The sequence below is a fragment of the Bipolaris zeicola genome (assembly GCF_000523435.1).
Source record: "Bipolaris zeicola 26-R-13 unplaced genomic scaffold scaffold_20, whole genome shotgun sequence".
Taxonomy (NCBI): domain Eukaryota; kingdom Fungi; phylum Ascomycota; class Dothideomycetes; order Pleosporales; family Pleosporaceae; genus Bipolaris; species Bipolaris zeicola.
The window spans coordinates 207,341-231,387 of NW_006912069.1; the positions used below are offsets into that span (position 1 = coordinate 207,341).

The 24,047-nt window shown below is 51.7% G+C and overlaps 9 protein-coding genes across 9 annotated transcripts; 5 read left to right on the forward strand and 4 right to left on the reverse strand.

The window, feature by feature from the left end:
* Window positions 1–406: 406 nt before the first annotated feature.
* COCCADRAFT_23478 (uncharacterized protein) lies at window positions 407–715 on the forward strand (the record flags this gene model as incomplete). Its single annotated transcript, XM_007710643.1, has 1 exon — window positions 407–715. One exon carries the CDS (start codon window positions 407–409, stop codon window positions 713–715), a length of 309 nt encoding a protein of 102 aa, XP_007708833.1.
* A 2,921-nt stretch (window positions 716–3,636) lies between these two features.
* COCCADRAFT_87152 (uncharacterized protein) lies at window positions 3,637–6,465 on the reverse strand (the record flags this gene model as incomplete). The annotated part of the gene is made up of 5 exons (XM_007710701.1): window positions 3,637–4,856; window positions 4,906–5,956; window positions 6,016–6,133; window positions 6,213–6,244; window positions 6,415–6,465. 5 exons carry the CDS (start codon window positions 6,463–6,465, stop codon window positions 3,637–3,639), a joined length of 2,472 nt encoding a protein of 823 aa, XP_007708891.1.
* A 738-nt stretch (window positions 6,466–7,203) lies between these two features.
* Window positions 7,204–8,259, reverse strand: COCCADRAFT_87131 (uncharacterized protein; the record flags this gene model as incomplete). Its single annotated transcript, XM_007710702.1, has 1 exon — window positions 7,204–8,259. One exon carries the CDS (start codon window positions 8,257–8,259, stop codon window positions 7,204–7,206), a length of 1,056 nt encoding a protein of 351 aa, XP_007708892.1.
* A 758-nt stretch (window positions 8,260–9,017) lies between these two features.
* Window positions 9,018–10,666, forward strand: COCCADRAFT_87124 (uncharacterized protein; the record flags this gene model as incomplete). The annotated part of the gene is made up of 2 exons (XM_007710703.1): window positions 9,018–9,408; window positions 9,465–10,666. The coding sequence occupies 2 exons, from the start codon at window positions 9,018–9,020 to the stop codon at window positions 10,664–10,666; spliced, it is 1,593 nt and encodes a 530-aa protein (XP_007708893.1).
* A 1,639-nt stretch (window positions 10,667–12,305) lies between these two features.
* Window positions 12,306–12,815, forward strand: COCCADRAFT_87050 (uncharacterized protein; the record flags this gene model as incomplete). The annotated part of the gene is made up of 1 exon (XM_007710704.1): window positions 12,306–12,815. A coding segment is annotated over one exon (510 nt), but the record flags the coding sequence as incomplete, so codon positions are not given.
* A 490-nt stretch (window positions 12,816–13,305) lies between these two features.
* COCCADRAFT_87174 (uncharacterized protein) lies at window positions 13,306–13,515 on the reverse strand (the record flags this gene model as incomplete). The annotated part of the gene is made up of 1 exon (XM_007710705.1): window positions 13,306–13,515. A coding segment is annotated over one exon (210 nt), but the record flags the coding sequence as incomplete, so codon positions are not given.
* Window positions 13,516–14,654: 1,139 nt separating this feature from the next.
* COCCADRAFT_2186 (uncharacterized protein) lies at window positions 14,655–17,816 on the forward strand (the record flags this gene model as incomplete). Its single annotated transcript, XM_007710633.1, has 2 exons — window positions 14,655–14,974; window positions 15,023–17,816. 2 exons carry the CDS (start codon window positions 14,655–14,657, stop codon window positions 17,814–17,816), a joined length of 3,114 nt encoding a protein of 1,037 aa, XP_007708823.1.
* A 634-nt stretch (window positions 17,817–18,450) lies between these two features.
* COCCADRAFT_2187 (uncharacterized protein) lies at window positions 18,451–19,668 on the reverse strand (the record flags this gene model as incomplete). The annotated part of the gene is made up of 1 exon (XM_007710634.1): window positions 18,451–19,668. The coding sequence occupies one exon, from the start codon at window positions 19,666–19,668 to the stop codon at window positions 18,451–18,453; it is 1,218 nt and encodes a 405-aa protein (XP_007708824.1).
* A 1,082-nt stretch (window positions 19,669–20,750) lies between these two features.
* COCCADRAFT_33883 (uncharacterized protein) lies at window positions 20,751–22,567 on the forward strand (the record flags this gene model as incomplete). Its single annotated transcript, XM_007710658.1, has 7 exons — window positions 20,751–20,767; window positions 20,921–21,053; window positions 21,109–21,555; window positions 21,606–21,908; window positions 21,965–22,207; window positions 22,255–22,486; window positions 22,533–22,567. The coding sequence occupies 7 exons, from the start codon at window positions 20,751–20,753 to the stop codon at window positions 22,565–22,567; spliced, it is 1,410 nt and encodes a 469-aa protein (XP_007708848.1).
* Window positions 22,568–24,047: the final 1,480 nt, after the last annotated feature.

The window sequence follows — 24,047 nt, forward strand, 5'->3', positions numbered from 1 at the left end:
GACTGGGTTATTACTTATGAGAGCAGGCCGTGGTGCTGACGGGCAAGGCAGCTCTGAGCGTACCGGTCACTAACTGGATGTGTCGGTAAGAGTGTACATACATGGCACACTAGACATGTCAGTCCGGGGCCAAGGGTCAGGGATGGTCGAGGCAGGCCCAAGTTGCTGGGAAGGGCTGGATATGGATTGACCAGGTAGTGGGGGTGCCATGTCCATTCATGCAAGTGGGCTGGGGTGAGGGCAATTCACATCACCGCGCATCGCCGTCTGGACGTGGTGTGTGGATGGGTCCAAGTATCCATGTGCGCATATACAGATGATATCACATCCAACCTCGTATTCTCTGTCTTCTTCTTCTTCGTCTTCTTCTTCGTCTTCGTATCCCTCCTCTCGCCATGCTGCGGCCATGTCCATGTGCCAGCTGTTTTTAGCCTTGAGCCAGCCAGCCGTGCTTGGCCTCGTCGCCTCCACTAACCTCCAGCCGTTCGAGCGGATGGCGCCAAAAACAGCCAATCTCGGTCGCCTAGCTGGATTCTCTCATTGCTCCAGATTTGCGGCTCGCGTGGCCGCCGGCGCTACCAGACGGCCTCGGTGTCTGTCTATGCTACCGGTCGCCCTTATCGCCATGTGCTCGTCGGACGGTCGAGTCACGGCTGGGTGGGCGGTGGCTTGCCCCTCACCTCCCTCCCTCCCATCCAACACCCACACCAACTGATATGGACAGCCACCATCCATTGCAAGATTGCATCCATCCGACTTTCCAGAACCCGTCCTACCCGGCCCACGATGGATGCATGCTCCTTTGCAGCGCGTCGTGGTGGGACGGCTAAAATCTCATTGCCTCTTACACACTCGGCCATGGCCCTTGACAGCCGCCATCACATGCAGGTACGGTCCACAATTCGTCAGTAGCTGCTTCATCCCTCTCCCGCTTCATAAAACCATCCTCGGTCTGTCCAACACCACGCCACAATAAAACGTGCTTCGCCTTACCTAAGCGCACATGCTCGCAATCCGCCCGACAACGGCCCGTCTCCAACAACCACCACTCTCCCTCCGTGCCAGCCCCGCGCAACCTCGTCGGGAATCAAACACACAGCTTCGCGCATCTCAACCCACAACACACACTCTCTCACACAAGGCCAACCGTGATTTCCATCCTTTGGCCCCCCACTTTCTCTCTTATCAAGCCCGAGCACTAATCGTCTCACCATCCATCACGGGCCTAGCCACCATCTCTTTCGTCTCTGCCATTTCGCTTACAGAAACAAGAACACGACAGAGACAGATGTCAGTCTTGCCATTGCTATCGCAATGCCCGCTTACGGGACGTTGCTCGGCAGACGGCATGAATCAGACGCCAACCACTTTTGGTATGCCTTCCCATGCCGGTTAGGTCAGTGGCACGCCCAATTGATAAGGCCAGCCACCACCGGGCGGCCCTCCATGCAATTCCCCTCATAATATCTCTACTGTGTCCCGGCCCAAATAGCTAATGCCATTACGTGCCTCTGCAACCCGGACAAAAGCCAATCTCATGCACATGTTAGAGAAACTTCATTCGTATATACGTACTCGTCGCGTTCCCACCCTCCCCTGAACAAGTTCGCCCCGAAAATGATCGACAGATTACCCATGCCATAACCTTGCCCTTTTTCTTTTATGTAAACTCCGTAGCCGCAGGCGCCTTTTTCCAAGGGCCAGAATAAATAATTACCGCCTCCAGCAATCATTTGGGGCTTATGCAACTGCACTTGGGTTTGCACATGCAGGTTCAAGGTCGCCGTTCTTCTGACGCAAGTGGCGAGATCGGCGGCTCACCACTCGTCTACCACCTACTGTTGTAATACCAATTGCCAATACCCTCATTAAACTCTCTCTTGTTGAACACAAAATAAACGATAATGGCGGGCAAACAGGAACACCCATTATCACGTATTATTATTGATACTCCCAAGATGATATTCGATCTTGCCCCCCCCCCCCCCCCCCAGCGTGATTCCCATATGTCGATCCGCGTTCCCGCACAAACGTTCCCCCCCTGGGCAATATGTGTCCCAAGTTCCAGGAAAAAAAAGGGAGCGCGACACAGAGAGAGAGTAGACACGGAGAACTAACATGGCGTTTCTGCGGCCCCGTGCACGGCACGCACACGCACGCACATGTGATTTACTTACCCCCCATTCGTGTGTAACAACCCACTGGCACCGTTTTTTTTCCCTCCACCTTTTTGCTTTTTACCCGAGCTCACCGTTACAACCAAAAAACCCAAAAAAAAACGGTCTTGCGGCATGTGATTGGGTTTCCTTTTTCGGGTTCCTTTCAATCCTGTCTTTTTACTAAACTAACGCGTATTTTCCTTTTTCTTTTTCTTTTTTCTTCCTTTGTATGAATCCCAAGTGAACTATCACTATATCTGTAATTGCTAATTGCTCGTTCAGTCTAGGGACACGGGAATTGCGTGTCTAACTTTTTTTTCTCCTTTCCCTCTTACTTACTCAATTCTCCCGATTATTTACAAGTGGTAATTATCAAACACCGCATGCATTATTTTTTTGGCGGAACCACTCTATCACACCCCCTGGTTCAGTCACGTACATAAAGTCAGTCCACTTACGATTGCTTACTGTTACCACTGAAGCAAGGTATGTAAATCATTTACTTTATCATGGGAGGGGGATGACTTTGTTTGCGTGCTTTGCCTCTTCTCCACTCCCCCTTACCCTGGCTTTTCAGTAAAAAAATTTAATAGGAAGAAGATGCTGTTGTACACCGTGACACACAAAAAACACCTTTATTGATTACATCGATGTAGCATTTTCCTCTTTCGCAAAAAAAAGGGGGGAGAGAGGAGGATACGTGATGAACTTTCCGGGTCCTGACTTCACCGCTTCTTTTTTTTGCTTGCTTGCGTAACCCACCCCTGGTGATTGCGTATGTGTGTATGTATGCATGTATGTATGTATGTATGTGTATGACAAAAGTTGGAGACAACGATTTGGAGTAAGTTCATAGCTCCTCACGACCGATTGCTACCCTTTTTTTTTCATGTAAAATATCGATTCCGGGAGATTGGGTTCGGGAGGTTCCGGGTATTTAACCTCATGTCGGTGAGTTAACATGTCAGCACTATGTTTATCGATCTGCGTGATGACATTCATTTTACGAGGGGAGAGATACGAGAGACAGAATGTGGCTATGTGAAAAAGTTACCGAACTATCAATTTTTTTTCGCGCAGATTAAGAAAAGAAGGGGGGGGGGGGNAAGGGGAAAACCTATAGACGCCAAAGGGTATGCTTGTATGAGTGTGACGATGCCAATGCAAAACGAGAGATAGAGAGAAAGGAAAGAAAGATGGCTTACTACATTGGCAGAAGAAACACCCAAGGGATATAAGAAGAGTAGATAAAGGAAAAAAACGTATGCGGGGATCTGGGAATGATGCCATGATGAGAATAAGAAGAAGAAAAAAGGGTGGAGAAGTAAAGGAAAAAAACCAACATCTACAACAACAACAACCCCACAATCGAACAATTGTCTAATCCGATCAACTCAACCACACAGGCAAGAAATGAAGAAAGAAAAAGAAGAAACCTCAGCAACAAAAACAACTTTTACCTTCAAATCCCCTCACCTTAAGCACCCTCAACCTTCTCTTTCTCTTTCTCTTTCTCCTTCTCCACTTCCATTTCCTTTTCCTCCTTCATCGGCGGTGTAAGAGGCGGTCCTAAAACCTCCTCTACAAACTCGCCTTCACTTAAGCGACCCCCAAATGTTTCCACCTCTTCAATCTCCTCTTCCTCCTCATCTTCCTCGGTAATACCCAGGATCTCGCCGCTGCGTCTACCCTGCGAACTCGTGCCACGACTTCCTGAACCACCCTCGCCGCTTCTGCTGCGCCACCCACCGCCTCCCGAGCTGCCGTTGCCAACGCCCGTGTTGACGTTGAGCATGGGGCCTTTGAAGACGCTGCGTTTGCGCTTGGCAAAGACTAGGCCGGGGGATTGAGGAGGCATTGCGTGGCCGTTTCCAAATGCGGCGCTGGATTCGCTGAGGCCGGGTGGATATCCGGAGCGGACAACGCGGATGTTCGAGGGGAAAGAGGATGATGTAGGTGTAGCAGGTAGGACTTTGATGCTGTTATGGGGAGATTTGGAGGGTTTGTGCGAGTGGCCGGATGTTGAGACGGCGGGGGAGGCGAGTGAGGCCGACGAGGTTGACGAGGCTTTGCTGTGAGAGTGGTGGTGGTGCGGCATGCTGCGGATCGAAGACACGGATGATGATGTGGACTTGCGCCCTCGGAGACCACCAGACGACCGGCGGTATGATGACCGTGGTGTCAATGGAGCTGGGGATGCTGATAGTCGTCTCACAGAGCCTGAGCCGTGTGTAGAGGTCCGCGGTCTCGTAGAAGCCGGTGCCATTGGCGGTGACTTTGGGTTCGTGTAAACAGACGACCGGTTGGCTGTGTTAAGCCTTCGTCTTCCTCCCTCTGGAGACTTATTTTCGGGCAATTTTGGTGACTGCACACTACTAGCTTTCGAGTTTGGCGACCGTGCGCGCTTGGATGTCTCTTTTATCCAATTGCGGAGGGATAGCAGATGGCCAATGATGGGCTGCTTCCGACGCGGCTTGGGTACAAATCCGTTTGGTGAAAGGAGATCGGGGTTGGAGACAACCTGTAGCATGCTACTACGTGATCTTCGTCTATCGATATCTTTCGCAGGAAGTGGTGGCCGTGACGCAGAGTGTGATTTGCGTCCTCGAGGAGGGTCAATTGGAGGTAGGGGCTTGTCGTCAATTGTGAGGTTGGGAGAAGTAAGCGATTCTGGGAGACGCGGTAATTCTGGAGCACCTAGTCAAAGTTAGCATCATTCCCTAACTGAGAAAATTACTTGACTCACCATGTAAACTGCTGCGGTTGGCCGTTCTACCGCGACTTTTTGGTGTTTGGGGTAGGTGGTACCCTTCTTCGTCCGTCTCCCTAATAGTAGGCGCAAGTTTGTCGAGACGACTACTTGCAGCACTCAACCGTCGAAGACTCTTCGCTTCTGCCTCCCTTTCTTTTCGTTTCCGCTCTCTCCTCCTGGCTTTTCGTTCTTCCTTCTCGAGCAACAATGCCCACCAACCGGCGAGAGAGTCACATCTTTGTGCCAATACATTCTCAATCACCATGTCAATGTCGACTCCAGCAGCGCGCATACGCTGCAAAACCTCCTTCTCTAGTTCGGTGGAAAAGGGAGCCGGCTGTTGCAGCTTTAGCGTCTCCTGCTGGCGCGGTGCATGTTCCGACAACCAAGGGTTCTGGAGTATGTCGGCTAAGGTAGGACGCAGAATCGGTCGTTTCGAAAGCAATGACTGGCACAACTCCTTTGCCTGCGGAGGAAAGGAGTCTGGAAATTTTGGCTCCTCTTTCAGGATTCTTGTCTTGGTAACCATTTCATCGTCGTCGTCAAAAGGCAGCTCGCCCACCAACAGGGCATAGAGAATGATGCCCAAACTCCAAACATCTACTTTTTCACCAGCATACTTTTCGCCCTTGAGCATTTCCGGAGCACTGTAGCAAATTGTCCCGCACCATGTTTGTAGATAGTTTGACTTGCCCTCGTACTCGCGGGTGAAGCCAAAGTCAACCAGCTTGACATCGCCGTGTTTATCCAGGAGAATGTTCTCGAGCTTGAGATCGCGGTGGACGCACGACTTGTTGTGGACATAGGTGACGGCGCCGACCAGCTGGGTGAAGATGCGCTGGACCTTGGCGGGCTCGAGAGCGCCCTTGGCCAGGAGGTAGTTGTATAGTTCATCGCCGGGGCAGTACTCGAGCACCAGCCATACCATCTGCTCCGTGACTATGACTTCGTACAGGCGAGCAATGTGGGGGTGTATAAACTGGCGGTGGTGGTGGATTTCACGCGCGAGGTTGGCATCGTCCTTTCTCGCGCTCTTGAGCACGACCTGTGTGGTGGTCAGCGTTATGGTGCCAAGATTGCGACCATGCTCCGACAACGACGCACTTTGGAGCCATTGCTGAGTTTGTGCGAGGCCAAGTAGACTTTTCCAAAGCTGCCCTTGCCTATCAGTCTGCCGACGGTATAATTGCCGACGGTCTTGAGGTCGGTGGCCGCGAATTCACTGTTGGGGGTGTCAGGACACGGGTGCATGTGAAGGACGCGCCGGGAGCGCGCGCATGGTGTGGCAACGAAGGGCTTACTCGAGTAGCTGTTTATACGAATTTGCAAGCTGCTGTTCACGAGGAGTCAGCGACGGCAAGTCTCTCCATCTCTTCCAGTGTTGCATTCTCTCATGTCCTTTGCCCAATTTGCGCTCGTGGGATTTGCTTGTTGCGGGCGCACAGGCGTTTGGCTGGGGCGGCAAGGGACGGATGATGAGAGTAAGACGAGGAGCAGACATACCTTCTTCCTCTGGGCCTGAATCTCAGCCTGGGCTCTGAGATTTGACTGCATGGAATGATGCGCCGCTGCTCCGTGGAATCGATTGCGCAACCAGCGTCATCTATGGACAGGCAGGAGTGTGGACTGGCGAGCGCGCGCCGCGGACGGGGACGAGGGATGAGACGGCGATGCGGTAGAGGCCGTTGGTAGCGAGTGGAGACGGGCGGACGGACGGCAAATGCCAGGGGCCTGGGATGGTCGACGGAGGCAGAGATAAAGATGTCAGGTCTGGCCGGGCCACAAATGGGAGAAAACTATGTACAGTATTAGTTGTGAATATCGAGGGGATCCAACGGCCACCGTCAGCTCTCTCCTGAGCTTGGTCACGACTGGTGCTGCCATGTGTTCGGGCTGCGCGATCCTGGTCGCAGATCTCCGAGATGCCGCTCGCCTGGCCTGCACGGAGAGAGAGGCCCCCCCTTGGACATGGGCATGCTCATGCTCACACTGCGACAGCAGCAGGGCCAGAGACATGTCCGACACGCCCAAAATAAAACAAAGAGCCTGTGGGGTTTGAAGGGTTTCAGCACTGCTGGCCCTGAAGCGGGCGTGCACGGCGAGCCTCTTGACCTCGACGGTTGCACTGGCACAACAAATTAATATAATAATATCACCCTACTACCCGTCCCACGAACCGAAACAACCAACAAGCAACTCAGGGCGGATGCAGCCCTACCGAAACACAAACAGCACAGACACGCCCAAGCTAAGCAACCCAAAACAAACTTAGACTCCCGCACCCTGTCCTTACTACAGCTTGCTCCTCACACCCGCCGCGCCTATGTACGTCTGGCCCAATTTCAGCATCTCGACTGCCTCTTGCACCATGTCGTCGATAATCTGCTTTGCGGGCTTGATGTCATCAATCACGCCCGCGACCTGCCCCATCAGGAACGGAATGTCCACGTCCTTGCCGTCGTCCATGTCCTTGGTAATGGGCACAATGCCCGCCTCGGTCAGCTTCTTGATCTCGTCCTCCCTCTGATGCCATTCCTTGATGTAGTCGTTGTACCGCACCCGCAGAGGGCGGCCGCTGACAACCAGCGTGCGACCAGTGTCTGTGAAGTCGGCCGTGACAACATTCTCCTTGTGCATCTTGGAGCAGCCTGCCTCGGTTGAGGCGACAAAGCGCGTGCCCACCCATACGCCCTGCGCGCCTTGCATCAGACTGCTGGCTAGACTGCGGCCGTTGTAGATGCCTCCTGCAGCCACCACCATGGCCGGCTCGCCTGTCAACGGGCTCTTGTACTTGCGCGCAACGTCCACCACAGCCGGTATCAGGATGCTGTTTGCAATGTCGCCCGTGTGGCCACCGCCCTCTCCGCCCTGGGCGCATACAATGTCCACGCCAGCGTCCAGCGCCTTTTTCGCGTGCTTGGGGTGCCCGACCATGTTCATAATCAAGATGCCCGCCTCATGGAGCCTCTTGATGGTGCGCGCAGGAGGCACACCCACCGCGCTCACAAACAGCTTTGCTCCGTTCTTGATGGTCACCTCGATAAGCTCGTCCAGCTGGCCATGCGTGTAGTCGTGGTTCGTCTTGCGCGCGCTGCCGCCTACCTGAGGCAGGGCAAGATCGACACCAAAGGGGAGATTCTGGTCATCAAGGTTGGACTTGAGTTCGTCGATGATGGACTGGAGCTGGGCAGGCGTGTAGCCCAGACCGCCAATGACACCAAGACCACCAGCGTTAGACACTGCGGCTGCGAGAGGGCCTCCAGAGGTTCTCGCCATGCCGGCTAGGATGATGGGGTACTGGATGCCCAGCAGCTGGGACAGGGGCGTCTGCAATACTGGTGGCGCCATGCTGGTGAAAGGGAGAGAGCTTTGTGTGGCGCCATGACAGGTCCGGGGAAGTGAATGCTAAATAGCGCGCCTCCTGCTTCATGTCTCCACATGTTCAGGCCCCGGGTATTTGCCGGTAATGGGCATCGAAGTTGGCGAGTTGCGATGGCCATGCCTCGGTTCATGCTCGTGTTGTTTCCCCGCAAGACCCTGTCGCCGCCCTCGGCCAATCACCATCCTCCGACTACTCCCTCTCAAGTAGTGTACACATCGCGACGCTAGCTAGACAACCAAGAAGAGCGGTTTGGACTATTTGTAGGATTTAAGAAGCTTTCCTGCTGTGCTCACGGTAACCTCTTGTAGGAATTGAAAAAAAATACACCACTCCACCCTGGCTGCACGCCTCCAATCCTCCAACCCAATGCTCTGAGTTTCCTCCTACTCAATCTGACAAGGGGCGTACGTATCCCCGCTTATTACATGTTTACCTCAGCATTAGAAATACTACAACGAGACATGCACGTGCCCAGCGACCAATAGCATATTCTATATAGTATCGGAAAGAAGAAAGAGCTATTTACTCGTTTCACCCCACCTTTTCCTCCGCGGCTCAGCACCACTCGCCACCCAGCCTCACCTTCGAGATAGGAATATTGCCCAAAGCCAAATGCACTATCGAAAATGCACATACAGCCGGCATCTACTAACAAAATCACACGTATATATGTATCGTACAACCATGTTACCTCAATGTTGGGCGAAGAATCCACCAAGCCATCATGTTCGCCTCAATTAATATCGCAACTGCAATCGCAGTGATTGCTTCCACAGCCAGTGCCGCACTCTACTATCCAGATGTTCAGACACATCTTCTTGAGCACATCCTCGTCGACAACTGGGGCGCTTACGCATCCAACTTTTCTTCTGCAATTACGCCCTGTGACCGCTACGTGACGCAGACGGGGAATGCGGCACTAACCAGTGGCCGCACGACGGCAGCCCAATGGATGCGTGTGCTTTTCCACGACTTCATAACGGCCAATGTAAGCGCAGGTACAGGTGGAGTGGATGCAAGCATTGGGTTTGAGACGGCGAGGGAAGAGAACAAGGGGAGTGCATTCAACGACAGTTTTACCTTTTGGAAGCCCTATGTTAACGGTGCTGTTTCCAGTATGTGTTTCGGTCCGTGGATTTATTCTCTTCTTCTTGGCTGACCAGAAACCCAGTGGCCGATCTAATTGCAATCGGAACCGTCATGTCGAACAACCTATGTGGAGGCAACAACATGCCCTATCGCCCCGGGCGCATTGACGCTCTCGCCGCCGGCTCAACAACAGGTGTTCCAGCACCAGAAACAAGTCTTGAAGAGACCCTCGTATTCTTCGAGCGTGCCGGCTTCGAAAAAGTGGAAGATGCCATTGGCCTTACGGCATGCGGCCATACCATGGGCTCGGTGCACCACGGCGGCTTTCCCGAAGTTGTAGACGAGACCTTTGTCACGCCAAATAACACCAACGGCGGCAGCAACTTCGACACGACGCGCGGTGTCTTTGATCCCAACGTTCTGGGAGAATATGTGCATTGGACGGGCAATAAAGGCGGTCCGTTGGTGACTTCGCACAATGAGACCATGAACTCTGACCTTCGGCTCTATGAGAGCGATGGTAATGCCACCATGCGAGCACTGCTTGCACAGGGACCCGCGTTCCTAGATACCTGTGTCGAGCTTATGCGCCGCGCCATCGATACCGTGCCATCTCACGTGCAACTCGGTGATATCGTCACGGCAATCCCCGTCAAGCCGATTAACGTTACCTATGACTACTCCAAGATCGATGGCAAGCTGGTGCTATCGGGTAAGATTAGAGTGCTGACTGCAGCGGGGCACGGAAGTCTAAATTCACTTACACTTCGCATGGGTCAGGATGAGACGGACATTGCACTTGTCGCCGAAGCCGAGACTGGACAGTCTGTTTTCGGTCGCGGTGCTGATGGATATGGGACCACGACTTATTTCCCCTTTTCCGTATCTGGACCCTCGATTCGAAATGCGACTTCCTTTTCTGTGAGTGGTGCAGGTGTCCAACAAGACTTTGAGATTAGCAACCGGGTATTCGTGGTGCAGAGTTTAACGGCTCTTGACGGCAAGGTTGTCAATACCGCCATTGCTGTATCGGCGCCTAGCTCTTGTGAGGATGTTCATGTGCGTATCGCTGCACCTTTTACACAGCCCGGGACGTTGGCACCGAAGGTCAGCGAGAAGGATGTAGTGATGAGCGCGTTGCCCGACACCCTGGACGGCTATACGCTGTGCGGTGGAAATCTTATTCTGGATGCCGTGCCAACTGGCTTGCTCACCATAAAGGCACTACAAGGAGGTACACTCGTTGATACACTGTTGGTAAGCGGGGGAAAAGCAGGCTGGTAAAGTCCAAAGAATTAAATTGTGTTCGGATTTTTTTTTCACCATGCGTCTGGTACATGTGACTAGAGAAATAGTAGTGCCTTTGGGGGCTGCTAGCACCAGACTCACACACTGCCCAACTTGATCCACCTTCGTCACAACCAGCACAACCCTCGTACCCAACACTCATAAAGCCCCGCAGCAAGATACTAAACGCAGAAATAAGATACACAACACCCAACCTTACACCAATCTCTGTCTTCATGGGCGATACGCCTCACTCAGCTGCAAAACAGGTATCCAACACCGCCGTATTGTAAATCCTGATAGCAACTTGGATGAATACTCTATTAACCTCAACATTCTCATAATTAAAATCGTTGAAAAGTTATCACATACCCGCCTCTCTGTCGCCGACCAGCCCTCCCCCCCGTAATCTATCCTTCCTCATTCTCTCAAAACAGTTGTATTGACTATAATTCAGACAAGTGGCGTTAATATCGACTTCCTGTATTCGTGAAAAAAGCGCTGTCGCGAAGGAGATGGGTGGCACTGGGCCTGGGATGCTTTGGTTAGTAAATAAAGGTATAAGGGAAAAAGGGAAGGAAGCGTACCGACATGTCCACTAATAAAAATACAAAAAAAAACCCTAGATCTTTGGCGTCCAGGAGCCCCCGCCCCCCCTTTTTTTTCAGGGATGAAAGGATGATTTTCCTTCCCTTTCCCCAACCCCCTCATTCTCGCTACTAGGTAGCTGTTGAGTAGTGGGAAATGCCTCGGTCTATTGGTATTGCTCGTCAGTGGTATATGAACGATAGTAGCACTGCGCGTCCGTGGGATATAGGTCGATGCCAACTTCAGCAAACGAGAAAGAAAAAAAAAGTGTGGAGATTAGAGATATGGTATGGACATTGGTGGAAACTGTGTATCTAGGGACATAAAAGAGTATATAATAACATCAATTCCAATATTTGTAATTCATTCGCTTGGACATAAATGCGAATGGTGTAGATAATGCACTGCAACTTCATCATTTCTAGTTATAAAATCAGAAAGAAAAAGAACAAGGACATAGCAGGGTTTTTGAAAGCCGGTCAAACGCAGGTACGTTATTTCTAACTTGTCCTAACCAACCCCCTGCGTTTTTGTGTATTGGGTTAGGCAAAATACCAAGTGTTTCCTACACTGAAGTAATGGGGGCAACTTAAAAATAGCCCAAATGATAAAACCCCTTCCTTTCCGTTTTCCCTTTGAATCCAATCCACTGGTGTCCAAAAGACGATGGGTAATAACAATTACAATCTGACGAATTCTCGTCTTCATACCCCTCAACATCTAGCAGACTCACTTCTTCATGTGACCCACCAAGCGTCTCCGTTTAGTTCTCGCGCTACGCTCTCCCAGCACGTCTTGAAGAACATCACGAAGGGAATGCGTTATCTGATCCATATCACGATCACTCATAGGACGACAGTTGCGAGCAACAAATTCCTCGAACGACATCTTGGACGTGTTGTGGGCCGGATCTGGGGACGTAGCAAGTGCAGACTGTGTAGAAGAAGACGGTGGAACAATATGAGAGACTGACATTTGCTATTAGCGTTTGACTCCATTCATTTGCCCATTGACCTGTTTGTGCCCATTGACTTTACCCTGCGTGCCCGGCTGCGGTTGCGGTGGGGGCGGCGGTGGCACGGGCCCAAAGGGTCGACGTTCAGGTGCGGGTTCAACGCCGTCTTCCTCGGTGTCGTCGTCGTACTCTGCGCTATCTTCGTCTTCATACTCGTACTCGCTCTCCGTCACTTCTTCGTCTTCCTCCTCGTGCTCCTCGTGCTCCAGCTCGTGCATGGGCACTTGCCCGCGACCCTGTGCTTGCATGCCGCGGCACAGCGTCTCTAATCGGGCAATCTTCTTGCGCTGCTCCTCAGCCTCCCTCGTCTTCTTGGCAAGCTCCTCCTGCATCTTTTGGCGCTCCTCGACCATTTCACCAATATTTCGATTGGTAATGTCCTTGTGGCGCTGCAGATTTTGGTTTTCCTTTTCGAGGCGCTTCGTCTTCTTGGACATTTCTTCCATTTCTTTGCGGAACGTGAGAAAGAGGTCGTTGGAGTTGTTGAGGGTTTCCTCAACCTGCATCTGGTCAGTATTAACCATGATGATACAGACCAGCTAGGGGTGGAAGACTAGACGTACCTGTTTGAACTTTTCGACATAAATGTTGAGCTGGGTGCGGAGTTCGGTTTCGGTTTGTGAGAAGGTCGAGACCTGGCGGGTCAATTGATGTGACTTTGAAGATTCGGCTTCTTGCTGCTTGCGCTGCTGCTCGAGGCGGGCAGAATGATACTGTATTTCCAGCTCCTTGAGCCGAAGCATCGAGTGGTACTGCAGCTCGCGCAATTCGTATTGGTCGATAAATGACTTGAACTTTTGGCGGAATCTAAACGTCTCAGCCAATGCAACACACATCCGGATACCAGACTTACAACTCGTCTAATTCTTGCTCGGCTTGATTCTGCGGCTCTGGGCCATTTGCAGCGGCTATGCAATCGTCGACGTCGTTGACAAGATGCTCGAGGCGCTCGTGGAGTTCCTGGCGGGCGGCCGACTCGCTGGTTTCGAGTTTGTGCAGTTCATCTTTTAACTTCTTGTTCTCTTTTGCAAAGTCACGCGACAGTTTGTCGAGCTTGTCCTTCATGGTGGTGACCTTGTTGAGCTCCGAGCGCTGGGCGTCCTTTTCCTTTTGCAGCTGGTCGCCGCGCTTCTTTGCCTTTTGGTGTTCGCGCTCGGTGCGCTTCATGTCGGACAGCAGCTCGGTGTATCGCTTCTGGACGACCTCGAGGCGAGAGAGGGGACCGTCCATGTTGGAGAGGAGCGAGGAGAGTTCGCGGTTTGCTTTCTTAACTTCGCGTTCTGTCCATGCCGTGGTCAGCCAGCGATTTATTTTTACATGAGAGGGCCGTGGGCCGTGGTGATGGCGATGGAATTGCACATGTGGTGTACGCCACCTCGAGCATCCCCGCCCCCACCACTTGCACGGCCAGACATTGACGCACCGATTTCCAGTTCCTGCTCCTTGTCGCCTGCCTGGTCGAGTTCGAGCTGAGCAATCTTGGCCTGGATCTGCTTCTGCTGCTCCGAGGGGTCGGCGGCCTTCTTGCCCTTTGCCTTCTTAGTGGGCGCAGGCGCAGGCGCCGGATTGTGCTGGGCGGGCGCCATAGCGGCGGGCGAGGGCGATGTGGTGGTGCGGGAAGAGTCGTGCGGTGGTCGGGATGAATGAGCAGATGTGGGCTGGCCGTGTTGGGCGACGGTGGCCATGAAGCCGTGGCTGGTGGATCCTGTGGTGGTGGCCTGTGACGGAGCCGCTGCCTATGCCACCACGCCCATGTACAGGAGGTGTCGGAAGAGGGAGGTCTACGCAGCGGGGGTGCGCATCTGCAGTGCAGTGCAGCAGCAGCAACAGCAGTAGCAGCGGCAGCCGAGTAACAATGCGCGCGGAGAGGGTGTGGCCGTGTCTCCGCCGACGTCTCGGAACAGCGTGGTGCACAGGGCGAGAGGGCAAGCAGAAGCAGATGTCGCAGTCAGTCCGGTCAGTCCAGTCGGGTCGGGCGAGAGGATGGACGGGGCGGGGGGAAGCAGCAGGCCGTGGTGTCGTCGTCGTCGACGTCGGGCGGGCACCACGCAAGCCTTTTGTCGTTGGAGTAGGAGTGAATGTACGTAGTAGTACTTCGCACTGTCTCCACCACGCCCACGAGCTTCAATATCGACCAGGAGCACATGGGCCAACGCCCGCCCCAGCCAATCCACTGCCCATTCAGGCACCCTCTGCGCCGCTGTGATTTTGCAGCCTAGCCGTCTTGGGGACAGGGCGCACTCGGCCAATCGGCGACACAGGCGTCATTGCTGGTCAGCATTTCTGTCCCGCCTTCGCATGTATGGTCATATTGTATGCAGACACCGAGTACGAGGCATTGCGACGTCTATTCACCCATCCCCACCCGGCCCACGACAGAACATGTTGCGCTCTGCTGGGCGGCAATTCCCGCCTAGACTGCCCGCCACTGCGCGACGACACTATGCCGTTGTCGCCAACGCCACCAGCCTGCCCACCGTCGGCCAACAGCTCCATGGCTTCACCCTCAAGCGCGTCAAGCAGGTGCCCGAGCTCGAGCTGACGGCCCTCCACCTTCAACACGACAAGACGGGCGCCGAATATCTGCACATTGCCCGCGAGGACACCAACAATGTCTTCTCCATCGGCTTCAAGACCAACCCGCCAGATGCCACCGGCGTGCCGCACATCCTCGAACACACCACGCTGTGTGGCAGCGAGAGGTGAGAAAGCCTTCGGGGACCTCTGCGAATCACAAACTGACGGCCCAGGTACCCCATCCGCGACCCCTTCTTCAAGATGCTGCCCCGCTCTCTGTCCAACTTCATGAACGCATGGACCTTTGCCGACCACACTGGCTATCCCTTCGCCACGACCAATGCCCAGGACTTCAAGAATCTCATGTCCGTATACCTCGATGCGACTCTACACCCGCTTCTCAAGGAGAATGATTTCACTCAAGAGGGCTGGCGCCTGGGGCCCGAGAACCCGCTGGCCAAGGAATCCGACGACCCAAACGCAAAGCGCATCGTCTTCAAGGGTGTCGTCTACAACGAGATGAAAGGGCAAATGTCAGACGCAAGCTACCTGTTCTACACCAAATTCCAGGAACATCTCTATCCTGCCATCAACAACTCCGGAGGCGACCCGCAGAAGATCACTGACCTCACCTGGGAGCAGTTGCGCAAGTTTCACGCCGACCACTACCACCCCAGCAACGCCAAGATTCTCACATACGGCGACATGCCATTGGAAGAGCACTTGAAAGAGGTGGACAGCCGCTTGAGCAGCTTTGACAAGATTGCCGTTGACCAGGAAGTCAAGGCGCCAATTACTCTTGACGCCCCCAAGCACGTCACCGTTCCCGGCCCCCTGGATCCGTTAGTACCTCAGGACAGGCAGTACAAGACTTCGGTCACTTGGCTGATGGGTGACACTGCCGATGCTGTTGAGAACTTTGCGCTCGGTGTCTTGAGTAGCCTGCTCATGAGTGGATACGGATCGCCTTTGTACCGTAATCTTGTTGAATCTGGACTCGGTGCTGATTTTAGCGCAAACACCGGCTACGATAGCGCAGGGCGACGAGGAGTCTTTTCGATAGGCCTGGATGCAGTCAAGGCAGATGACGTACCCAAAGTTCGCCAAGTCATTGCAGAAACCCTGCTTGAATCTCGGAAGAATGGCTTCGACAAGATCAAGGTGGATGGTATCTTGCACCAGCTCGAGCTCTCGTTGAAGCACAAGACCGCAAGCTTCGGCATGGGTATTCTCCAGCGACTTAAGCCAGGCTGGTTCAACGGCATTGATCCAATCAAGGCTCTCGCGTGGCAGGAAACCGTCAACGCCTTCCAGAAGAAGTACGCCGAAGGAGACTACTTGGAGAGCCTGATTGAAAAGTACCTCCTTACCTCCAACACACTGACCTTCACCATGCAGCCTTCCGAGACATTCAGCCAGGAGCTTGTAGACGAGGAGAGCCAACGACTAGCAGCCAAGATTGCAGAGACTACCAAGCAATTTTCGAGCGAGCAGGAGGCACAAAAGTATCTAGAGGATCGGGAGCTTCAGCTGCTACAGGTTCAAGAGGAGGCTAGGAATGAAGACCTAAGCTGCTTACCTTCTGTGCATGTCAAGGATATCCCGCGAGAAAAGGAGCGGAAACCATTGCGCCACACTGACTTGGATGGTGTCAAGGTTCAATGGCGCGAGGCTCCTACAAACGGTCTGACATATTTCCGTGCAGTGCACAAGCTCCAAGACCTTCCAGACGAGTTACGAGAGATGATTCCGCTCTTCACAAGTGCTATTATGCGCCTTGGCACCAAGGACAAGACGATGGAGCAGCTCGAGGAACAGATCAAACTTAAGACTGGTGGTATCACTGTCGGTTATCACTCGACTCAATCACCATTGTCCCTCGATGCCTACGAGGAGGGCATGGCTTTCTCCGGCTACGCATTTGATCGCAACATTCCCGACATGTATGAGCTTCTTCGAACAATTATTCAAGAGACGGACTTTGACGGCCCTGAAGCCGAGAAGAAGATCCGAGAACTATTACAAAGTGCAGCAAGTGGCGCAATCAGTTCCATTGCCGAGTCTGGTCATTCTTATGCCATGCGATTTGCCGAGGCTGGTATAACTCCTGTGGGGCGTCTGGCGGAAGAGACAGGAGGTCTTACTCAGATCAAGCTTATGACCGCATTGGCGTCGCAAGAGTCACTCAGTGATGTCATTCAGAAGCTCAAGGCCATTCAGTCCTTCACCATCGCCAACAGCAACCAACTCCGGGTCGCGCTCAACTGTGGGAGTGAGAGTTCAACACCCAACCAAGAAGCGCTCAGCCGGTTCTTGAGCACCCTACCAAAGAACGTGACAGTCCCAAAGACATCTCAACAGAAGCAGTATCCTCGTAACGCAAAGTCCTTCTTCCCCCTGCCATATCAAGTCTACTACTCGGCTCGCGCTGTCCCCACAGTGCCCTACACCCACGCTTCTAGCGCGCCCCTCGAGATTCTCTCAAAAATGCTCACTTTCAAGCAATTGCATCCTGAGATTCGTGAGAAGGGTGGTGCTTACGGAGGTGGTGCCTATGCCCGTGGCCTCGGTGGTCTCTTCGGCATGTACTCGTACCGCGACCCCAACCCACAGAACAGCATGAAAATTATGGCCGAAGCCGGACAATGGGCGCGCGACCGCGCATGGACAGCTCAAGATCTTGAAGAAGCTAAGCTCAGCGCCTTCCAGGGCCACGACGCTCCACAGAGCGTCAGCCGCGAAGGCATGCGCGAGTTCCTCTCCGGCGTCACGGACGACATGCTGCAAACACGGCGCGAGCGTCTCCTCGACGTCACAGCCGAGCAAGTACAAGCCGCCGCCGACGAATTCCTCGTCCAGCGCGCCCAAGAAAGCAGTATTGCTATTCTCGGCGAGCGAAAAGACTGGGTTAAAGAAGCCGATGGGTGGCAGTTTAGAGACATGGGCATGTCGGATGCCGCCAAAGCAGCAGAGGAGGCAGAAGGGATTCCACAAAAGGACGATGGCGTCCCGGCTATCGCTAGCTAAAGCTTGGTCCGTGGTTATCACGCCCTTTTCATGACGATTTGTATATTAAAAATGTAAGATTATGTGAAGACAGAATAGCATTACCGGCGTTGGGCTTTTCGGGTAAGTAGAATGCATAGCGCTGGTTATGAGTTCCCTTTTTCTTGTCCTCTGCTCTTCTTTCTCTACGTGTGTTGTTCTCATTCGCACGGACCCCTCCAGATTCCCTAAGTTACTTTACTCCCCTTTTCCTCACTTTCTTCTCCTTCTCCCTTCCACACAACATCACAGCGCAACGAACAGATTCTTCACAGACGACCATGCATTCTTTTCACCTCCGTGGCTGGTCGGTTCTGTCTTTTTTTCCTCTCTTTCTCTCTTTCTTATCTTGTATAGGAAAGGGGGGGAAGTGAATGGAAATGCGCGAGAAAAATCCATCGGTTTCCGAATTTCCGTCATCTATCCAGTCCCCTTCTGTCTAGCCTGGCAGAGGGGGGACTCGGGAAGATTTGGGGAGCGAAAGAAGACCAGAGCACCTGCTTTCAGACCTACCTGATTTTAAGAGTGAGATTCTTCTCCTGGTAGACTAAATGTGGGGGTACATTCTATTATCGTTTGATATCATTATGATTCGTTGTATTTATGTACACATATCCTACAATTCGGTTTGATCCTGAACAACAGCATCGCCACGCATCTCACTAGCCTTGACGATCAACCGACGATAGTCCAGAACAGCCAGCTCAAGCTCCTTGCGCTTGAGCGCTTCGTGATCTGAATGCGCGACGAAGATGGATCCAGGGCCGTATAGATATCTCTTGTGGTCTCCAGAGAGAAACGGTACGTCGGTACCGTAGTTCACAGTGAGGGTGTCAAAGCCATCGACGTCGCAATCGATGTCGACGACGCCGTAGCCCTCGCTGCCCCAGATGATGTCTAGATCACCGCCTTGCTCTTGCGCCGCTGCTTTAACGCCTTGAAGCGCGTTAACGATATGTTCGCGAACGAGCTTGGGTGTGCTGGCCGCAAGTCGTGTCGCGATATTCGCAGATGCAGTTTCGGCGACCACGTTTGCTGCGACACCGCCCTGGACACGCCCGAAATTCATAGTTGTGTTTCCGTACTTTTCGCTCCAAGGGAGGTGTTTTCGTAGCTTGAGCAATTCACCTAGTGCCTCGACTAAGATATCGTTTGCGCTCACGCCTAGCCATGGGTATCCGGAGTGCGCTGCTTTTCCTGTAGCTTTGACTTCGAAACCGAGCATGCCCTTGTGTCCACAGACTAGCTTGCCTTCTGTCGGCTCCCCGAAAATGACGATTTCGTGTGAGGAGGGTCGTTTTGACCAGTCGCTGAATGCGCGCATGCCATCGCCACCGGTTTCCTCACCTACAACAAATAGCAGCGAAATGTCATCGTACATCTGCTTTCGTATGCCCTCTGCAGCTATGACAATCGGCGCTACACTTCCTTTTGCATCAACGCTGCCGCGACCCCCAATCTCGTCGCTCGTCTTGTTGTAGTAGTAGGGCCAGTAAGGAGGTACCACGTCGATGTGGGAGGTCAAGAGAATCGTTGTTTCGCGTTTGGAGCCATACGCGAGTAGGTTATACCGGCCGGGTGAGGCTTCTTGTCGCTCGACCGTCCAGTCGTGCGACTGTAGGTAGGAAGAGAGCCATTCGCCGACTTTCTTTTCGTTGCCGCTTATCGATTCGACCTCTACGAGGTGGCGGTGGAGCGAGAGTAGTGACTCGGACTCAGAGGCTGACAGGGCTTGGAACTCGGAGGTGGAGAGGAGCGTGGAGGCGGCTTGGGGTGGGGTGGGTGTGAGGGCACTGAGCGCTAGGGTGCAGAAAGGGAGGGTCCGGAGGATCATTTTGGGCGTTATGTGAGGCTATTGGTGCCTCAATTGCGGGTTGGTGTTGGAGGTTGAGAGCTTAGAGAGCTTGGTGCTTGCGAGAGCTCAGCCGGCGATGACGATCGTGACGCTAAACCACCTTGTTGCATAGTATCAGCCTCTCCGCTTTCCTGCAGCATAAGGTACTTAAACAAGCACTTGGACGCAAACATATAACCCCTACGTTGGTCTCTCGTATCTTGGGTCAATAGGTTTTATTCACTGGCTGGACAAAACTCCCGATGACGGTTCGCCTCACATTCCATCGCCGGTCAACTGAAAAGCGCTTATGCGTTGTCGCAGCTAATGCACCTATGATTTGCATATTGTCTGAGAACTGCGCCTCCTAAATGCCCAAGGTTGATGCCGGGGCACACAGGGCAAGGTTGTGGCGCTCAATGTTGCTGTGTTGATCTGATAGCCGCGCGGTTGATTATGAGGCTGAAACAGACACAGTCATGGATCGGAATCCTCCTCAAAAACGATAGATATAATATTGAGGGGGCTGTTTTGTGTTACACAAGATTACTTCCCTTGCACTCTCGAAATTAACAGCCCCTGCGCTTTGCTTCTGGTCGCTTTTACATTTTATCGCTCGAATCTTTTTTATTCCCGCTCAGCGTCCATCATATCGGATGATCTTCACATGAGGCAATCATTGAGAAGGTCAGCCATCTTGGTGAAGAAAAATCGAAAGACAGAATCGCATAGTCGGAGCGGTAAATACTGGGACCAGATATTTTCTGAACCACGAGTCTGCGATGACCATCCTGTATATCAAGATTGGTCTGATGTTCAAACAAACGACACAGAATCTGAGCTCTGGCATGAACAGGATTGTAGTATATCCGAACGGGAACTAACATCCAAGCTCCTTGAGAGATTTGAAGTGCCTAATGCCTCATGGGAGACCAAAGTCCTTGCTAAGTTCCTATCGAGGCAGGATAACGAGGCATCGGTAGCCGAAGACGACAAAGCATGGGCATGGATAGATGATCGAGAAATATGCACTGGTCGTAGTCGAGGTTATAAAGGAAGCTTCGATTCCAAGGGCCTACGTGATGTATTGGAGCAGCTGGTTCGTTGTGTGTTACCCTTTGTCACATCAAATCTAATCGAAGGCAGCGCTTTGGTCATCCGACCCTTCGAAATGTCGATCAGCGTATGATGTATGTTGTGACTCTCTATCTACCATCACAACATTACCGTACTTCAGCTGAAGACGTGATAGCTACATTTCTAAACTGACTCCTAATTTTGTTTCTACCTTGGCCAAAACAGGTTGGCATCACCAAATGAAAGCACTGCGTGATGCAATAGGGAAACATGTTACTCTCGAGACGTCCATGCGCGTCCACATGCCGGTATGTGTCACCTTAAGCTCAGCAAATGCACCATCAATAACTAAAAAAACAATAGATACTGGGATTCAGGACATATCAATTGGAGTTCCACATGGAACATCTACTTCTAAGGCCATCAAGTCAGAATGAGGGCTCGGTTACTGATGAATCAATAGCCGATCTCTCATTTCTCGAATTAGCTAACGCTGATGGACAGATCGCTCCCCATTCAATATATCGAGGGCATATGACTCTCGTGATATGTGGTTGGAGTAACCTGCAGTGGACAGGGTATGTTTTCAGCCAGGCTGACAAAGATAACTTGAACACCGAGGACATGGACGAGCTCAAAGGACATTTCCTAACTTCCGAGTATGGGTTCGACTTCAACACTCCTCCGCAATCAATCAAAACATGGGATGCAAGAAGATACTGGCTGCGGTTAGTAGCGCATCGTATTCAGTATGTGCTAAGAGAATGGTTGTATCTCGTACGAACAGTTGAAGAGGGCGTAGAAGCATGGGTATCTTCTCATTTCTACATATTGATTCGTCCACGACTAAGGCGCTACAGAAATCACAAGACCCTTGCAACAGTGGTACAAATAAGGACGCTGTCCTTGCTGATTATATCAAAAGATCTTTGGACAAGACCCTCCAAACGATGCAGCTTCTGCGCCAGCTGCGTGACACGCTCTCAGCCACGCTTCGAGCTTACAATCGCTTCACCAAACTAAACGGGGATATGTGCTACTTCTCAGATATCAGCGACTGCTCTTCTGTACAGAATAGTATTGTTGAGTCATTTGAGAAGCTCACGGATCTCTTGTCTAGACTTTGTTCACTCGATGATTCTTGCAAACGCTTTGCAACGCATGTATGTGGAAGGGTACTACAAACAGGTTATCTCTTCCCTACTAATCATGATATTAGTTGGGACGCATCCTCAAACTCGAAAACAACCGTTTGATTATACAAAGCAATCAACTCGATCAAGAGAGCAATATGTACCACCTGGCTACCCACAAACTCAACGAGCGCATGCACAAACTAAACGAAGAGACATGTGTTCTCAACAAGGAGATGCGCGAACTTAATGAAAGAAGCACAGAAGCGGCGTGTGCAAATCAAGCAGAAGCCATCAAGACCAGTAGTAGCACACGCGTGAATGTCGAGGTATGTGTTATGGTCAACGTGATACCAGCAATGTTAACGCATTGCAGTTACTATTACTCACTACACCGTTTGGCATGGTGCTCCAGTATTTCGACTCTGAGGCACAAATTCTATTTTTTAAAAGAAGCCCTAAGACATTTGTTCTGGCGACGATCGTTCTAATGTTGCTTCTTCGTTTGTTGGCCCTGGCGCTCCAGCACGGAGGTACCTTACTGCGCCTCCTTTACCGGAAGCCGTCCGTCACCCCCAAAAGATCTCAGCCGCCGGGTCAGAATTCAAGTGAGTCTAGAATCAAGCATTCTGTGAACACATTTGACATGATTAGATACTATCGAGCTGGAACAAACACAGAATGTCTGACAATTCGGCCAAAACAGTCTGCCAAAAAGAGAGCCTCGTGCGCCCTCATTTCTTATTTTGGTTGAAGACGGCTCGAAAATGGCTCTGTGCAGCAACATCGCTTCTTCTGAATCCCTGTTCGTGGCTCCCGCCAAGGAATTGAGGGCTTAGGGCGGAAGTCAACAGTAAAGGAGTTCAGAATTGATCAGCCGATTCCTGTGCATGCGACACGTATGAACTAATTTCATAAAGATCATTCTGTATTGCACAATGTGTAGCAATCCAAAGGCTTGTCTTCTTCGAGTATATCTAAACCTTCTAGGTCGTGTTGTTTTGCTATATAATCGCAGGTTGAGCTTCTATAGATAAATCAAAGGTGAAGGACAATCAAGAAAAGAAAGATAAAATGGGTTCTAGGAAGATCACAACCCATATCTCCTCATCAACAAGCTTCGCACAAAATCGCATGGCGCTAAGACTGTCACGCGAAAATTGGTGTAATGACTGTCCCCTACGCTTGGGCTACGAGTGATTGGCTTGTTCCCCGTGCATCTAGCCGTATTAAAAAGGGATGATGTACGTACCCATCTCCCTTGATAGATTCTCTAACTCGACATATATCCTTGAAAAGATTCTAGTTCTAGACGTAGTTTGATTACTTTGTTTATTCACCAAGCCTGCTATTCAAGACCCTCATCTTCTATGAGCTAACAGTGTAAGTCTCACTCGCCACGTACTTTTGCACACCCAATTCGAATTCTACATGAATGAGTATATTGTCTCTCAACACTACGGCAAGCCTCAGTCCCATCATGTCTGAACCTTTTTCGTCGCAATCAACATGGGAAGAGGAGAACCCTGCTTGGAACCCTCGCATACATCTGTCCATTGCTTACCATATATTCTAGAACAACTGTCTTACTAGTCAATATCACTTTCTCAACCATTTTCGGCGCGTTTCACGATCAATTACTTCTCTTGTGGTTGATCACACCGATCTCGCGGCTATTTGCAGGCATATCAAACAGGAGATTGCATATGCATTGTGTGTTGGAGCGTGGGATTAAAGGGATTAATTCGAGATAATGACACGGCATGGAAATGTGCAAACCCATTATCTCTGCGAGAGTAGTACCGAAGGAACTATTTCTTTCTCTCAGTCATGTTTGCCGATGCCGCCGCCGCCAGCAGCACGTGTGAGGATGGCTGGAAAGAAGAAACATACTTTCATATGGCAATGTGCAAGTACAGAACAGTATCTCATAAGTTATATAGACTAACAGTTACGCAGTGCTCTTGTGGTACCGTTTCCATACCCTACAGGAGTAATGCTTGCCCTTCTTGTGGTTGTGCTCGATGTGGCAACTGTCACATTACAAAAGTGCAGCAAAGATAACATGTTTGCTCCAAGAGGTACGAAAAGAGACGTTTCAAGCTCTTTCTACTCTCTTAAGATAGGACACGGATACTTCAACTCCTACCTAAAGAGATTTAAGAAAAG